General features: G+C 41.3%; 1 protein-coding gene across 5 annotated transcripts in view; it reads right to left on the bottom strand.

Annotated features, from left to right (window-relative positions):
• Positions 1-18,834, bottom strand: part of ZFYVE27 (zinc finger FYVE-type containing 27) — a 291,267-nt gene that overhangs the window by 12,232 nt on the left and 260,201 nt on the right. For all 5 annotated transcript variants that reach the window (XM_085606361.1, XM_085606351.1, XM_085606358.1 and 2 more), the window contains one exon: positions 18,404-18,485. In XM_085606361.1, the coding sequence (XP_085462487.1) occupies positions 18,404-18,485 (82 nt within the window). The remainder of the gene's footprint in view (positions 1-18,403; positions 18,486-18,834) is intronic.

Raw genomic sequence — 18,834 nt, forward strand, 5'->3', positions numbered from 1 at the left:
GCGCGCAGGTTTTTCTGTATTTCTGTACTTTTGGTTCTCTTGACACAGTTCATGCTCTGCGTTTTTTGGGTTGTTGGTGTGTCAGTCTCATTTTACGGCAAATGTTACTGTGTGTTCAGTGGTGATCTGGTTTAACAAGTGTTCTCATCTCAAATTTTTGCCTTTAATTATTTTTAGGGGGACTAAGTCGCCAGTGTTGTTTGTTCTTCTCCACATTCCGGGATTTAGGGAAATAACACTATCATCACTATGTGGTCACTCTAAGGTTTAAAGCCAGAGTTCTGAGGCAGTAACTTCACCACCACCATTCCTGGAAACACCAGGTGAGCCTCCTATACGATGGAAGCAGTGGTTTGATGCGTTTGAAACTTATTTGGGAGCTATTGGGGTGCTTTGTTTCCGACCAGAGAGAAGAAAATATCTTCTTCATGCTTTTGGGTTTTAAGGGAGAGCTATATTAAAATAATTGCCTGAACCAGTTCTTGGTGGAGAGGAGGAGTTGGAGGAGTAGCAAGAAACTGCAAAAAAGAAACTCGGTGCTAGATTTGCTACCCAACCAATTCTGGTTGTGTTGTGTAAATTGTTTTTTTAGCTAACTCAGAATCCAGGAGAAGATCTCGACACATACATTACCGCATTACCAAGGTTGGTTGCTGAGTACCAAATTTAAAAACTTTGCTGATCAGTTAGTAAGGGATCAATTTGTTTGCCATTGCAATGATAAGATTAATAAACAAAAGTTCCTGTTGATGGGAAATCCAACATTAGAAAAAATTATCAAGGTTGCCAAGAGTGTGGAAACTTTGCAAGTAGCAGCCAAGGAACTAGAGGAGAAGAGTAATGAACCGGTAGTGGTAGTAAAAGTGAAGTGTGGAACAAATGTGAAATACACCATGCGAGGAGAAAAATCATGGCTGGTGTTTACTGACAAATATAATTAATTTTTCTCTCAGCAGAATATTTGTTTCCATTGTGGGTACCATACACATGTGAAAGAGGGTAGACGATGTCCAGCAAAACTTGTCACCTGTAGGTTGTGCAACAGCCAAGGGTATTTTGCTAAAGTGTGTCAATCATTCAAGGCAAAACAACAGTCATCTGTATGTGTTGGATAGTGATATTCCAGGGGAAGAGGAAATGAGTGTAACCAAAGATCTAAGGGATATGGTCATGGTGGTACAAAGCGAAGAGGTAAAAATGGGTAATCCAGAGTTGTGTGTTAATCCGTATGTGGAGATCATGGTGGGTGAAAAAACTTTGAGGTGGGTGAAAAAAAATGAGGCTTTTAGTGGATTCTGGAGCACAGATCACCATTATCACCCAAAGTTTGTTTGAAAATGTGTGTCCTACTGGGCAGCTTTTACCACCAGATCAGTGAGCAGTATCTTATGAGGGTTATAATATAAATGTGTGCAGCTACATTGAAGACATACTGGAGTTCAAGGGTCGGAAAAAAGCGGGGAAGGTTTATGTGGCTCATAAAGGGTTGCATATTCTAGGGTGGTTCCACCAGGGCGTGTTTGGAATGATTCTCAGACAAGGAGCGTGAAGCAGGTGTTGGATGTGAGGTATAGCATAGAATTAGAAGTTACGAATAAATATCCCCATGTGTTCTCGGGTGAATCAGGAAAAGTTCAAGATTACAAGCACAAGATAATAGTGAAGGAGGGTGCACAGCCAGTGAAACAAACTCAGAAATGTGCCTTTCAGAATATGCTCTAGAGAAAGAATTTGACACTTTGGTGAGAACTGGGACAATTGAACCCATTAACTCATCATTGTGGTTGCCTCATTTGGTGGTAGCTCGCAGGCAGAGCGGTGAACTGAGGAATTGTGTAGATTTGCACTGCCTTAAATACATTTGGGTGGATTCGCATCCCTTACCCAACATAAACAAACTGTTGGCTAGGCTGTTCACCAAGCTTGACCTAGCTTTAGCCTACTACTAAATCAAGATGGAGCCGGAATCAAGACATTTAACAACCTTTGTCTCCCTTTTCGGTTCTTTTCAGTACTGCCTTATGCATTTTGGGCTAGCTTCTGCGGCTTCAGTTTTTCAGCGAATAATGGTAGACATGCTGAAAGGTATCAAAGAGTTGTCTGTTTTCCAGGATGATGTTTTGATTTTTGAACCAGATAGGCAGACACGTGGTTGTATACTTGAAAAATGTGTTATAAAGCTTCCAGAAGAAGGCTGTAGTGCTAAGGAGAGAAAAGTGTGTTTTCCTAACTGATAAGGTTGAGTATCTGGGGCATTTGGTTTCCAGTAATGGCCTCACACCAAACTCTAGTCTGGTTGACAGTATTAACCAGACTAAGCCATCTGTGGACAAAGCTAGACTTAAATCCTTTCTAAGATTGTGTGAATTTTATTTAAGATTTATTCAGAATGTTGCCAGTAGGTTGAGACCATTATCATGCATGCTCATGAAGGAAGTTACCTTTGTTTGGGATAAGAAATGCCAAGAAGGTGTTTGAGTAAGTGAAGTGCCAACTTGTTCCACCTAAAGTTTTGAAGCACTATGATCCTAAATTGCAGTGTGTCCTGACGGTTGATGCCAACAATGTTGGTGTGGGGGCATTGCTCAGTCAAGAGGAAGGTGGTGAGATAAGAACAATTGGTTATGCCTCACGTGTGTTAACAGGGGCTGAGAAGCAATAGTCAGTGATTGGGAAAGAACGGTTAGCCTGTTGATGGGCAGTTGTGAAGTTTAGGATTTATGTGTAGGGAAGGAAGTTCAGATTTCAAACAGATCATAAACCTTTGAGATTTATCTTGAGGGGAAGGAATGCTAGAGGGTTTACCCATGAATTGCATGGCTGTCATCTAACCTGTTGCAATTTGATTTCATACCGGAGTACATCTCTGGTAGTAGGAATGGCTGTGCAGACTATTTGTGGTGAACTTCGTAATGTGTTTAGGAAGAGGATGGTGAAGTGGAAAAAGACAAGCTGGATTGGTTGGTGGCTGCTGTTGATCTACTGCAGATGTGTGTCATTTGTGAAGGTGAATGGCGGTAGGTGGTGGAAGAAGATTCCCCTATTGAGATGATCATGAAATACATGGAGTCAGGGTAGCATTGTAAGAGGAATCTTGATTTTGATTCCAGGACCTTTGTAAAAATGGCAGAAGAGCTGTCAGTTGAGGATGGATTGTGGTGCAGATAAGTTGATACCACCTATTGTTTTGAGGAAGGCAATTATAACTTGTGTCCATGAAGGTCATCTAGGGGCTACAATGTCGAAGAAAAGGGTGAGGTTGTGCTTTTGGTGGCCTTCAATGGACAGGGAGATTGATGAGGTGGTCAAAGAATGTGTGATGTGCTGGTAGTAACAAAAGCATGAAGTTGCTTACTCGTCCTTTACATCCCATTGATTTGCCTGCTGCACCATGGGAAAAGATAGCAATTGACTTTGTAGCACCATTTCATGAATTGACGCCTTCATCGAAGACTGCTTTGGTCATGATGGTCTATTACACTAAATGGCCAGAGGTTAAGTTTGTGAAAGAAGTCACGTCAGGAGTGGCCATTGAATTCTTGAATTCTTTAAAGACGTATTCCTAAAAGAGGGTTTCGGTTATATTTTCTGGTAGTGCTTAGAATTGTTTAGTTGTAAATTCCAGCTCGCCCCTGTTCTCCAGTCTCCATGGTGATGCCTGTGTGGAGGTAGTTAAGAAGCTGGAGACTGGAGAGCTGGCAGTGTCTGTTGGTGGTGCTCTCAAAGAATAAACATGTCTTCAGTTCAACCCAGTGTATGTGCGCCCTGTGAGTTGTTGCAGGACTTTGTTGTGTGCTACGAGGGACTCGAAGTCCCAGGATCCTCTTTGGTACTCTCACTCCCCTCACCTGTGCCGGGGGATACATTTGGACCTCGCCCTGTGAGTTGTTGCAGGACTTCGTTGTGTGCTACGAGGGACTCGAAGTCCCAGGATCCTCTTTGGTACTCTCACTCCCCTCACCTGTGCCGGGGCCTACATTTGGACCTCGCTGCGCGGGAGCCGCTTCGCCCTGTGAGTTGTTGCAGGACTTCGTTGTGTGCTACGAGGGACTCGAAGTCCCAGGATCCTCTTTGGTACTCACACTCCCCTCACCTGTGCCGGGGGATACATTTGGACCTCGCCGCTCCTGCTGCGCGGGACGCGCGCGCCTCGGGCGAAGCACGGGCCAAGGGCTGGCCCGTCTGAGCCCGTCAGAGGCCGAAGGAGGTCGGGTTGGGTCACCCCTCTAACGCCGGCGTGGTGACCTGGTGGCGTCCTTATTAGTTGATAGCTATCATTCGTTTTTTGTTCCTTTATCATTGTATTCTTGTTCTTCTTTATTTCTATAATGAATAGGAGGGATACTAAAAAGGTTGCACCGTCCTCAGGGGGAGGGGTGGTGGGTACCCTCGACCAATTTATAATAAGAACAACCTCAGTGTTGGAAAAAGAGATCGCTAACACGGAGCTACGGTTATCTCTGGAACCTTTGCTGAACAAGAGATCTTCCCTGGGTCCACTTGCTGTATTTCGCTCCCCCGACCACGTGTCCTCACTTGCTTTGCAGACGGAGGTTATTGAAACATCGGGCACTCAATTTCACAGCACTAGTGAGGTAGAGGAGAACCCCTCCAAATCTCCCTCCCCCGCGCAGGTAGTGGTCCGTAGTAAAAAGAAAAGAGCCCCTGCCAGAGCTGCCGCTGCAAATAAGACCAGGCCCTCTGATGTTATTTCTGACACCACAGTTAAAAGGAAGAGGGGTGGTGGCCCACACAGACCCTCTGTTGCTAAAGTCCCGAGGCTTAATACCCAAGCCAATGCTGCGACATTAAATCTGGGTAACGGACAGGTCCTCCCCTCTACTATAATTCCCGATCCGAATTCTCTAGTTATAGGAGATTTTAGCCTACGAGGTGGAGAAGATATGTGGCGTAGACTAGAGAATCTTATGTCTACCTTACTAACTCCTATTACCTATAGATTGAACAAAATAGAGGAAAACCTAATTCAGTTTTCTAAGATAGTTAATTCTGAAAACAAGGAGTCCCTTGTCAAAGATGGCCAACAGGCCATTCCACAGACCCTTACTTATCTTAGTAACGATAGGTATGATAGTATTCCTCTACCCCAGACCACAACAGATTCCTTAAGATCACCTGCTAGGGATCTAAGAATAAGGGGGGAGGGCACCGTCAAGCCTTCAGTTATAATTAACAGGCCCTTTTCGCCTCCTAGGAATTTGGCCGACCAGGGTAACACGTCAGGTGAATTTGCACCCTCGTGGAGCTCAAATCGATCGCAGTTAATAAGATTAATGGTCAACCAATTGACAGCAGAAGTGGTTCAAATAGTAATTCCCAAATTAGGGTAAGAATCCCCTCACAAGCTCATACGGAAGGTGATAGGGATAAACAAGGACCCTGGATGGATAGTAGATCCCTCCATTTACCGCCGGCTGCAGCACCCTTAGTGGTCGTCTTGAGCAATGTGCCTCAGAGTCAGAATAGACACCTCGAATCCACTGGGCAACTTCTCTCCAAAACCAGACACTGGCTTAATTCCAAATTAAAGGGAGCCGGATTTTGGGATGAAGACATCCTTAATCATATGATCATGGCCAGACGTACTTCGTGGGTAGGCCCCCTAAGGAAGGAACTGAAGGGTGACTGCGTGATAGTCAATTTTGATAACATACAGTCTCCCAGAGTAATACTGGATATCTTGGGTGGGCCATTAAGGCCTAAAGACGACTCAATAGCGGTCTTACCACTTGGGTTTTTTTATAAGCAGGGTCCTCAATTACCTTATTCTCAGAATTTTATTATGGGGTATGGACCATTGAGTGCAAATTTGAGACCAGCCCCTAGACTATTTGAGGCCCCTGTTCATAATAGGTTCGCACCATTATCTGACGTAGATGCTTGCGATTGACCATCACAATGTACCCTTCCTGTTAAGGACTCCATTGAGGAGTGTGGAAAGGGCCATAGCCATCAGATATTTTCCCCAGTAGCCCCTAAATTTGATCTAGGATCCAAATTAATAAGAGTACAGCTGAACCCTTCTGCTATTGAAACACAGGACCTTAACGACAATACACTCCGTGCGAATCTTTCTCTGTTGTCCTGGAATATTGCTGGATTGCCCTCCAAACTTCCATCTACTGACTGGTCGAATTTGGTGGACTGCCATGATTTTATTGTGCTACAAGGGACTTGGTCGAAGACCATTATTTATCGCCCGGGCTATTTGGCTTTCGGGAAAGTGGCTACCACTAAAGGGAAAGGCCGACCTAGTGGGGGATTATTAATCTGGGTCAGGCAGCACTCATCTCTTCATTTTAGGGAAATGCCCATGGATGATGGGGACACTATGGCCATAAAAGTAACGAGGGAAGGTGAGCTAGCTTTTATTTTAATGAACATCTATTCACGAGGGCTAGCGTGGGTAGACCATCTCCTACTATTCAGCATTTGGACTCTTTTATTGACGAGTAAGCAGGCCCCAAACCACTGGTGATTATGGGCGATTTCAATTGTACTTTTGAGCCCTTAGGGTTCGAAGATGGTAATCTTAGTGCAGAAGAGGACTAACTGGGGTGTTTCATCTCTGCCCTTAGCTCCTATTAAAAAGTGGACTGAGGCGGCCCTCCAACTCAAAAGTTTCTCTTTGGGGCGGGGCTTGAGAGCCGCAAATGGGAGAACATCATCAGATGGCAATGGTAGTAACACCTTCTCTAATGGGAAGAGTGGCAGTAGGTTTGATTAAATCTTTGTGAGTTTGGATTTATGGTCTACTTTGCTGGATATGGTCGTGATCAATAGACCAGAGAGTGACCATGATCCTCTATCTATGAGGTTAGCAATGAAGCCAACTGTGAGTATTAGCCCCCCACGGGAAATGCTGGAAGGTGACATTGTGTTAACAAATGATTTTCATCGATTGAAGTGGGCCCTAATATGTGAAAATGTAAGTACCCAAAGCCTGCTTCGAAAGACTCTTGAGGAAACACTTATGACCCTCTCAGCTTTTAACTCCCTAGAAGAACCTCCCCAGTGTCTAAGGGGAGAACATGAGGCTCTTTTTGTCAAACTGAAATTATTACTTACTTCTAAAAGGAAGGAAAGCAGACCTACCTTATCTAGATCAGCCAAATGGTACGACCAAGATTGTTCAGCAGCTTTCAAACTGCTATCCCTAGCGATCAAATCAAATGATATTCAGGCGATTAAAACAGCTAGGGTTACGTACAAAAGGGTGCTCCTTAAGGCAAAGCAGAACTTTGATGAGGATAGATGGGAGGAGTTATCCAAAGCTTCCCAAGAGAAGAACTGGTTGAAATTCTGGCATTTAATAAAATGGGGTAGTGGGGCGTCTGAGCCTACTCCCCATAATAATGTCCACCCTGATAAATGGGTTTCTCATTTTCAAGCCCAGTTCACAAGCCCCTTAACCACTGTATCTGGTTGCAATGATATAGTAACTACGGAGGTTTTAACCTTCGGCCTGGCGGAGATCGAGGCAGCAATAGAAGCAGCACCGGCAGGCCGGGCACCCGGACCGGATTGTATTCCTACGGATCTTTTTAAATCAGATAAATAAAACTGGGCTAATTACATTTTTATTTTGATAAATGCCTTGGCACGGGGTGCACCATTGCCTGCCTCTTGGCAAGGCGCGGAAATTATCCCCATTTTTAAAAAGGCAGATCGTTCTTGCCCCTGTAATTATAGACCTATAAGTCTAATTGACTCTCTACAAAAAATTGTGGCTAGGACCATATTATTTAGAGTTAATGAATGGATTGATGAGTCCCAGGTACTATCTATTTCCCAAGCTGGCTTTCGGTCACATGTTAGCACAATTGACCAGGTATTTAGGTTTACAATGATTTATTGGAGAACGATTATTTTATCAGGGGGGACTTTGTTTGCAGCTTTTGTAGATTTAAAGCTGCTTTTGATTTAGTTCCCCGTAGCAAGTTGTGGGATTCTCTCAAGGAGGCAGGTATGCCTTTGGCGCTCCTTTCCCTCATTGTCAAACTTCACACCTCTAACTACGCACAAATCAGATGGGGACAACAGGGCGAGTTAACTGACAAATTCCCTGTAAATAGGGGCGTAAGGCAGGGGTGTGTTTTAGCACCCACACTGTTTTCCTTGTATATAATCAGGGTTATTTCCTACTTCGCAAATTATCCAACCGACGCTCCTTCATTAGATGGCTCTAAGGTCCCACTCCTCATGTTCGCAGACGATACGCTCATATTGTCTAAAACACAATCACGTTTGCAGCGGGCCTTAGATAGATTTATGGTCTTTTGCAACAATCACGATCTGGCTATTAATGTTGATAAGACTAAGTACATGGTCTTGCACAAAAATAAAATAATTAAGAGTAAAGTGTCAATGAATGATATACCCCTAGAACAAACTGACACATTTACATATTTGGGGATCACCATGGGCAGAAGGTTGACCTGGAAGTCACAAATAGAATTACTTGTACTCAAACACAATCAACTAGCTGGTGCATTACTGAAAGAACATAGAGCTTCGTACACAAAACCGGTGGGGCCTGTCATTGCCCTGTATAAAGGGAAAATAAAAGCATCAATTATATACGGGGCGGAGATGTGGGGCTTTGATAACTTATCCCCCCTAGTCATAGCCCAAAACAAGTTTTTGCGCTCATTGACCGCCCTCCCCCAGTCAACACCCATTCAGCCATTATTGTTAGACTTGGGCTGTAGGGCGTTCGATGATGACGCTGGATTTAGACCTCTCTCCTATTGGAGAAGGTTGTGGACCACATCCGAGCTACTATCTTATGCTAATGCAATCTGGTACATTAAGGACCTAGACAAGCACAGGAGAATAGTCTGGCTCCAACATATTAAAAATGGTCTGTATGACATGGGGCTGGGCCAGCTGTGGTTAGATCCTAGGGGCAACCAATTTCCTAACAAATCAGATTACAAAGCCCTATATTGGGAATCCAGGTTCAGGAAATTATGGTCAGTGACAAATAGCAGCTCACTATCTGGCCTCTTCATGGATCACAAGTATATAAGTAGTTTCGAACCTTACTGGAATTTTATTTCCAGACCAGCTGACCGCAAATTATACCATCAATTCAGAGTGGGAACCCTCCCTCTCAATTCTTATAGGTACAAATGGAAGGGTGGTCATGGTAGGTTTTGTCCTACTTGTACAACACAGGAAGAGTCAACCACTTACGTACTGTTTGTGTGTCCTGCCTTTGCTCATCCTAGGCACAAATGGCTTAAGCCGATATGTTCTATTCTAGGTACTAGATCACATAAAATAGCTTTGCGTATCTTGAGAACCAACACCCGAGAGGATATAGTCATCGCAATGGCCACATTTCTTAGCTGGTCATGGGCCATACGTAGGACCATGGAGAAGAGGATTATTCTTCAAGAACTTTCTACTCCTGATATTTAATTGTTTAAGTGGCCCTGCTTTTGTTTTGTTCTTAGATTTCATCATTTTTATCATGTCATGGAAAGACCGTGTTGGTTTATTCCCGTTTTAGTAGTGTTCTCTTGGGCTGGACCCAGTTAGAGATATTTAACATTTACAAGGATTTTAGATTCTGTATCTTTTTTTTTTTTTATTATTAATTGTATTCTTTTTTATCTTCTTTTTTTTCTTTCTTTGTTGTTGTGTATCTTTTATGATGTAATAATCGAATAAAGATTTCTTGATGATGATGAGGATGATGATGATGATGATGTATGTCGTTTTAACACTGGCGACGAAGGAAAGCTCGTCGGGGACAAGCTACCCGCCACCAACTTCCCCGTGAACCCACAAATCGGATTTTTACTGGACTTGAATTTAGCCTTGGATTTACTTGTTTTGGTCTTACTGCAAGTGGCGCCTCTGTGAATCACACAAAACTTGTGGACTACATTAACCCCATTGCTTCGTTCAGGCAATAGATCGGTAAGATTTTGGGAGAAATTACCTTGACTCTACGTTAACTTCGTGCTTGCGGGCAAGTCGCGTTTGCTCAGAACTCTTGACTCGCGCTACGCGCACCGCTCGAGCTCCTGTCTTCCTGGAAACAACCCCGCGTCATCACACGATCACGTTACATGACGACGTGACGTGCCGCCATTTTGTTTTTGTCCTTGTTTACTCGTATGCATAGCAAAGGACAGAAACTACCGACGGCAATCATTTCTGTGTTATTTTCAACGTGACTGCATTTAACTAATTAGATTTAACACCTTGGAATTGCTTCTTCAAGAATACAAACATGTCTACTACTTCTATGAGCCAACCCCCTGCCTTTCTGTGTGAAAAAGGTGAGCCTCTTCTTCCATGGAAAATGTGGCATAAAAGGTCATTATGCCAGGGTCTGTAAGTCGGGTGGGAAAATTCATGCCGTAGATAGTGTTGATGAGACAACCATTAAGCCTAAAATGGTAGTTTCTAATGTAAGAAGTGATGGTGTGGTTGATGCAGATCCCATATTCACGCCAGAATGTGATATTGAAATTGGTGGGAAAATGTTTGTTGTGCTAGCGGACTCTGGTTCTCCCTTTACAATAATTGCCAATGAACTCTGGAACAACCCATTTCCTGATATTCAGTTACTCCCACCTGATATCAATCCGGTGAGCTATGAGGGAGCACGCATTGATGTATCTGGATATACAATTATGAGAATACTTTTCAAGGACAGAGAAACAATTGGCAAGATTTATGTAGCACATCGTGGAGATAATATTTTGGGGTGGAGACATCAAAGGGATTTAGGTATATTACTTAATCCCAATGCTCTCAAGGTTTCTGACCAAGTCATGTTGGTCGATTACAATTTGAACTCCAACACATTTTTTTGAAGAATTTCCTCAAGTTTTCACCGAAAAACGTGGTTTGTTGAAGGACTTTGAGCATCGCATTATTCTGAAACATAATGCTGTGCCATGTGTTTACAAAGTTCGAAAAGTTCCAAACTTAATGATGACCCCTCTAAAAGAAGAACTTGATAGATTGATCATACTGAATGTAATAGAAGAGATTAAGTCATCTGAGTGGTTGGCCCCGGTAATTTTGGCACCCAAAAATGGTGGAAAGAGCATTAGAATGTGTGTGGACTTGAGGGGTCTCAATAAATGTATATGGGTTGACCGTCAACCCCTTCCTAACATTGCTGAATCCATCTCTATTCTCAAGGATGCCAAAGTTTTTTCAGTGCTTGACTTGTCTTCGGCATATCATCAGGTGCCACTTCATAAGTACTCTAAATCTTCCGTCCTTCGTGACACCGTTGGGAGCCTTTCGCTTAATCAGAATGTTTTCGGCTTAGCATCAGCTGCAGCCTGCTTCCAACGTATCATGAAGATTGTTTTAGGTGATATGCCGAACATATTATTTTTCCAAAATGATATCTTGGTTTTTGGTAAGGATGGTAATGAACATGACACCATATTAAGAAAGGTCCTTATGAGATTGTCTGACAAAGGGCTAACAGTCAACAGACAAAAATGCAGAATTGGTGTATCTTCTGTCACATATCTGGGTCATGTGATTTCGGGAGAAGGGATCCAACCTAAAATTGAGCTTGCTAAAAGTATTATTGATGCTCCTACTCTGACAGACAAAAAACAAGTCAGATCTTTTCTCGGTCTGGCGGAGTTTTATGCAAAGATTGTCCAAGGATTTGCAACTGTAGTTGAGCCAATCAGGTCTTTACTAAGAAACAGGTACTCAATTTGCATGGAGTGATGATTGCAATGCTGCCTTTGTGTCTGTCAAACGTGCTATCAGTCAAATGCCTAGTCTTAGTCATTTTGATGCAAAAAAAAAAAACTTTTCTCACCACTGATGCAAGTTTGTCTGGATTGGGTGCAGTTTTCTCTCAAGTCGATACCAGTGGTGAAAAAGTGGTTGCATTTGCATCTAGAGCGTTAAAAAAAGCAAAACAACAGTATTTGTGTTTTGAAAGGGAAGCACTTGCAATTGTCTGGGCCATTAGACATTTTAAATTTTATTTATGGGCGATCCCCTTTATTGTGAGATCTGACCATCGTCCACTTGTACAAGTATTCTCTTGCATGGAAAGTGAGAGATTGACTCCTAGATTAAAACGTTGGAGTGAGGGTCTTGAAGAATTCAATTTTTAAGTACAGTATCTTCCTGGTTCTGCTAACAAAGCGGCTGACTGTTTATCTAGACTACCGATTCAGGTCCAAGAGGATTATGTTGATGTCGATCCTTTGAGTGTTTGTTGGGTTAATGAGCCAGCCATCACTCAAGACGAATGGTCTAAAGCCAAATCTCATGATCCTCTTTTACCTGTTATTAGAGATTTTGTGATTAAGGGTTGGCTCACATGTAGCAACGGCAACCAGTTCTGATCTCATGCCTTTTTGATCTGTCAAGGATGAATGAACTGCTTTACATGATGATTTGATGCCTGGTGAAAGATTAATTCCTCCTCTCAATCTGAGATCCAAACTTATTAACCTTGCCCATGAAGGACATCTGGGTAGGAGTCTTACCAAAGCACGGTTACGTGAGAGGTATTGGTGGCCGGGCATGGATCATTTTGTTGAAGAGGTAGTCAAGGTTTGTTACCAATGTGCCTCGAATGACAAATCTAAAGTTATAAATACTGCTCCATTATCTCCTGTTGAGGTCCCAGATCAACCTTGGATGAAACTAGGTTTGGATTTGATGGGTCCTTTTGAGTTGTTAGTACCTTCAGAGAGATTTGTCATTCTTTTAGTTGATTATACCTCTAAGTGGGTTTCTACCAGATGTGTAGGTACAATCAACACTAGAGTAATTCTGGATTTCCTCAGGGATGAATTCGCTTGCGAAGGTATCCCCAAATGTCTAATTACAGACAATGGTGTACAGTTTGTTTCTTGCGATATGAAGAATTTCCTGGATGATCTTAGAATAGTTCATCTCAAGACAGCTCTTTATTCTCCACAAGCAAATGGTCTTGCAGAACGTATGAACAGGGTTGTTAAAGGTTGTGTTCAGAGAGCTTTAGAAACAAAATCCCCTCTTAAAGATGTTCTGCAAGATACTTGGTGGGCACATCGCACCACTGTCAATCATGTCATGCTAAGTTCTCCTTTCCATGTGTTACGAGGTAGACAAGCTCACTCCAAGTTGAACCCTGGCTGGCTGCCTCTTCAAAAAATCACTTCCATGGATAAGGAGAAGGTGGATTCAATAATCCATTCTTATCAAAAGAAATACAAAGAGAGATGGGATTTGAAGAAATCAGTGAACGCCAGACTGTGGAGTGTGGGTGAGTGTGTGTTTGTTAAAAAACCCAGGTGGCTGAAGAAGGGGGTCACTGAATATATGGGTCCTTTTGTAATTACTTCAATTCATAAAAATGTTGTGACAATGCACAATGGTTGTAAGTGGAACATGTCAAGGTTAGTAAGGTTTAATGGTGACAAGTCTTCATTTCCTGGCAAAGATTTGTCAAATTCGGATGTCTTTTCCGCAAGGAGATTTCCTCAAAGATCACATCTTATTCCTCTGCGTTTTAAAGATTATGAATAAAGTGTATCTTAGTTATGTTTCTTTTTGTTTCTTTCTTTTGTTCTCTCTTCTTTTTTTTTCTTCCTTCTTTTTTTTTTATTTTATTAGTATAGGGGATGTGTTATATTTTCTGGTAGTGCTTAGAATTGTTTACTTGTAAATTCCAGTTCGCCCCTGTTCTCCAATCTCCATGGTGATGCCTGTGTGGAGGCAGTTAAGAAGCTGGAGATTGGAGAGCTGGCAGTGTCTGTTGGTGGTGCTCTCAAAGAATAAACATTTCTTCAATTCAACCCAGTGTATGTTGTTTTAACAGTTTCCCGGCTACGCTCGTTTCTGATAATAATCCGCAGTTTGTGTCAGGTGAGGTGGAAAGATTTTTGCAAACTAGTGGTGTAAAGCATCAGAAGAGCTAGCTGTATCACCCTCTAACCAATGGCCTTGTAGGCAGGATGAATCGGGTGTTGGGAGAGTGTATACAGTGGGCTGTGAGCAATATGTGTGGTGGCTAATGCGGTTAGGGCAATGTTGTGGTTTTACCGAATCACTTGCACAGCTACCACAAGCTTTTGCCTGGTTTGGATGAATAAATAGGTCAAGCAAGGACAATGGATGGATGAAAGTGCACGGAAGCATGCAGAGTTGGTGCAGGAAGAACAAAAGGAGTATTTTGATGCAAGAAATAAAGTCAAAGATTTCGAAATTGAAGTTGGTGATACTGTACATGTCAAAAGAGCAGTACATGTGAGAAAAGGTGGGTACAAGTTTGGACTACCTGTAAAGGTGTTGGAATAGCTGTAGGTTGACTAGAGTGTTCGGTGGAACACAAGATGGTGTGCAGATGGAGTTGAGTGTGTTAAAAGTAAGGAAGAAGAGAAGAGAGGTGGTGGAGTGAGGCGTAGTAGCAGGTCAAGGAATGTTCCCTTGCGCTTCTGATAATGATGTGAGCAGTATCTTGGGAGTGTTATTATGTACATTGTAATTATTTGATGTAGTTAGTGTCTGTTATTATACATCCCATGTTCTCTTATTTTCCTCATTTTCCTCATTTCCATTATTGAGTTATTCTTTTCATTTCTGATAGGACTCATTCAGGAATGTTTTTTTGTAAATCAAATTGTGGTTATTTCCTGTATGCTGTTTTCTTTTGTAAAGGGAAACCCCATGTAGTGCTTTAAGTCTATCTAATGGAGTGTTGAGCATTGCATTCAGTGTACACTGAGTTCCAGGCTCAAAAGCGGAATCTTGAGGAACAACTGTTTGGGTTGGGCTCTTGCCTAGAAGTGTCTCTGGTGGCTTGTTTTACCTTGTAACTGAATAATAAACTACATATGCATGGGAACTTACCTTGTCTCCTATCGTCACTTACTACACAATGTCTATTGTTTTCAGTGTGATTCCTAATGCTCAAGTATTAGCACTACTTTTATTGCGGTTACTAGAGCTGCCATCATGATGATGGGGAAGATTCAAGCATGTAAATCTATGAAAGATACAACACTGGAGAAACAGATAGATCTAGTTGGGCCTACAAAGCAGATTAGATACACCCAGTCTTAAAACTGATGTCTCTAAATACTTAGCCAAGAATGCAAGAATAGAGTCCCCAAAGTCCACTAGTTACATTTAAATAAGGCAGAGAACAATAGAAAATGCAAACATTCAAATGTATGACTGCATGAAAAGAACAGTAGAGGAAGATAGAGGAAAATAACAAGAAGGTGGAGAATAGTATCGGAGAAAAGAAGACAGTTTGCATGTAGTTGACCATGGGAAAAGAAGGAACTAAAGTTGAGGTGAAAGCTAAAGAACAGTTTCCAATTTTTGTTCTCTAGTACAGGACAAGGTCTTTCTTGCAACTCAGCTCTTCAGTTGGAGAGTTCCATAAAGATGGAGCAGCGGCGGAAACAGATTTTGACACATTAGAGTGAGATTTGAATCTCTTTGATTTCAGTTGAAGAATGTCTTCACTTCTGACATTTGTGTGACATCAGTATGGGTTTATAGTACACTGGATATATGCTGGTTGCTGATGTCTAAAGAATCTGTAGGTGAAGTGAGTGAGCCTGAATTTAATTTGCACCTCTAAAGATAGCCACTGACACTGTTTTACAAGTGGAGTTATGTGGTACTATTTTTGGATTTAGAGAGAAATCTGACAGCTAAATGTAGCAGAGCTTTAATGAGAGAAATTAAGTTCTTAGGTATTCCAATGAGAAAGGCACTTTCATCAGTTTTTTAAATTACAACAAAAAACAGCTTTAACTATTTGACTGAAATCGGTTACATTTAGTAATCGTTTGAGTATTTTTAAAGGTTAAAATGGCTAATCTAGTTGAATGCACGGTGAGCATGAGAGCCATTTTCGTGGAAAGGTTCAGGTCACATAGAAAACCCAGAGCTTCAGTTTCTTTGATCAGGTTCTGACTGAAAAAATGGCTATTATTAGCTCCTCAAGAATGATTCCAGTGTTATCTCGGTTTTAATTTCAGGAAGTTTTAAGATATTAATTTTTGAATGTTCACTAGCCATTTTTGAGACTGTCTATGTTGGCGTAAGAGGGAATTCTGCACGTGGCAGCATAAGGATTACATTATGCGTTTCCCACCCTCATCAACGTTTTGCAGTTGCTAAGGAATTAGGTGAAAAAAATAAACCACAATACACTGCCTTGGGCACTCACATTGGTAATCGTGCATTGGTGCATCTAAGACCTTAAGTCAAGTGATCTACTGGGAATAACAAATATGGAAAAACTTTGAAACAAAAGAGAGAGCATTTGTATAATACAAACAGATTATTTTCTGTTTATTTTAAAGAAGATAATTGAATTCTAACTCAAATTTCCAACACTATACAAAACTCCACCCATCAAACCTTTAAAGCAAAGAATGATTCATACAAACAAACAAATACAAAAGACTTCAACATGGTAAAATCAGAAAAACAAGGGAAAAAATCCAATCGAGTGAACATGACAAAAAACATCAGGGCACATTCCTCTGAGTCCTTTAGAGAGACGGAGAGTCGGGCGTAAACATCACTGAATTAGTCCTAATGATGATATAATTTGTCAACATTTCGGTCCCAATGAGATATTTATTGAGACCATCAGGACTTGGCGAGGTTTTCAAGTTATTCTACATGGAGGGAGATAGTCTTTATCTAAAAAAAGATTTCAACACCTGGCACTGATCTGAAATGTCCTTGTCTGACACCAAGAGAACACACCTGTTAACTTGCTGCTGAGCTAAGCGTTATGTTAGATCACCAATCCCATTCAATGAATGCCTAAAGAACGATATTCTGTTCAAGTGGCACCTTTAATAGTTTAATCAGCTAGTCATATCTGTCGGAGAATATTTAAAACAATCGCACCAGACTAAAAGATCTGGTTATATTTGGGTTGCCGGGTGGGGTTTTGTATAGGGTTTGAAGTCTGAATCACAAGGGAATTATATTCTTTAAAATAAATTGGAAAAATAGATAGCATATGTAGCACCCACGTTTTTTCAATGTTTGTTGTTCCCAGTAGGATCAGTTGACCTGGTCTTTGATGCAATAATGCACAATTTCTACTGTGAGTGCCCAAATTATAGTTCATTGTGTTTTTGATTTACTGGATATTCAACACACTCTCACTAATTTGAAAGGGTTCAACCTATTATTGGTGTTGAGGAACGAGGTGAACCAAGTCAGAGGTGTGTTCTTGAGTCCGAAGTGAGTGTCCAAGATCTTCATGAGTCTAGGATGATAAATTGTTACAAAAGGTTACAGGGAGGTCAGGAAGGCAGGCTTCCCCATTACACAGCACATGAACGTTAGCAAGAATTTTCATGGCTACAGTTTCATTGCTACATGCTTTACGAAAACCAAATTTCTTGATAGCCAGCATGTTGAGAGCTGATCACCTACACATTTTCCCATTACACCCCCCAAACCATGGAAGATTTGTTACTGGTCTGTAGTTTGTGAGTAAGTTTGGCCAGCTTGCTGTTTTTCAATAATGAGGTGATCAGTTTTTAGGGAAAGGTACGAAAAAATGGCATTTATTATGTGGAACTCTACTAAAGGGACAGACTGGAAATGGGTTTTGATAAGAGCAGCTGGTAAAGATCATTACATTAAAAAGGGTTTTTATAGATTTAATATTCTTTGATAGTTGTTCTCCTCTAATTAAACATATGTTTTGCCATCTGTTTTTCCTAATGGAATGAAGTGCAATTTCTAATGTTGGAGGTTTAGTGGCAGTTACGTGTTTGCATTTCAATGACAATTTGTCAGATAACTCCTCCTGAATTTCCACACATTCTCTTGTATTTCAGGTCTGATGCAGTGTTTTACACACTGGAAGACTTCAATAGTATGATAATAAATGACCCTTTAGTGTGGGACCACTCAAGCACATTTGGAGACTGTGGGCCTGGTTCTCAAAGTTTACCTTACACTTTGTAATAAGTTCACACATTTTTGGTATTCACAACCCATGTGAGGGAGTTTTAGAACTCCGCACTCCCTATACTTATAGTTGTGGAGTTTTCTGCCCCTTGAAATTCTGCAGTCGGGGCAGGGAACTTCGCATGCACAACTATAGAGTGCTGAGTCGTAGAACTGCGTACGTAGTTTGGAAACTGCATTTTGAAGCACATTTTCTAGTACTACAAAAAGTACTACAAGGTGCAGTTTGAGAATTAGGCCCCAAGTGTTTCAATGTTGAGCATAAAAGCAATGAATACAAACAAAACAAAATCTTTATGATACACATGACACATATGAGGGAAACAATATTTGCTGGAGGAACGGAATTCTTATTTACCTACGTTTTTATTAGATCGATAGATAAAGGTTGTCTTCTATCAGTCCTCTAAACTCAAGTACTCACCTGTTGCTCCCATAAAAGATTTTGGTACTTTGAAAGAACAGCATCTCGAACAAAAACTATTTCCACAGTTACTGCAGTTTCTCTGCAAAGAGAGGACACAATAAGAGTTGAATTGAGGTCCCTGCTTTCAAGTTATTTTGTAAGATAACCGCATGCAAATTAATAAAAGGAAGACACTAAACATTGAAAAAGATAGTTGTGCACCAGCTATGCACTTTATCATTTTATGCATCAATAAAGCTGACTTAGGTTTTTCCGGTATAACTGTGTAATGGAGCACAGTTCTTTGGCCTTGTCCTTCTCCAGCAAGGCTAATATTATTTATAAGTCAGTAAACAATCATGTCTTCATAGGAATAATGCTACTTTGTTATTCTGATTAATATTGTTCATGTAACTGCAAAATACAACACAAATAACAGTTTTTAAATA

The sequence above is a fragment of the Triturus cristatus genome, chromosome 1_2 (genome assembly GCF_964204655.1).
Source record: "Triturus cristatus chromosome 1_2, aTriCri1.1, whole genome shotgun sequence".
Classification (NCBI taxonomy): Eukaryota; Metazoa; Chordata; class Amphibia; order Caudata; family Salamandridae; genus Triturus; species Triturus cristatus.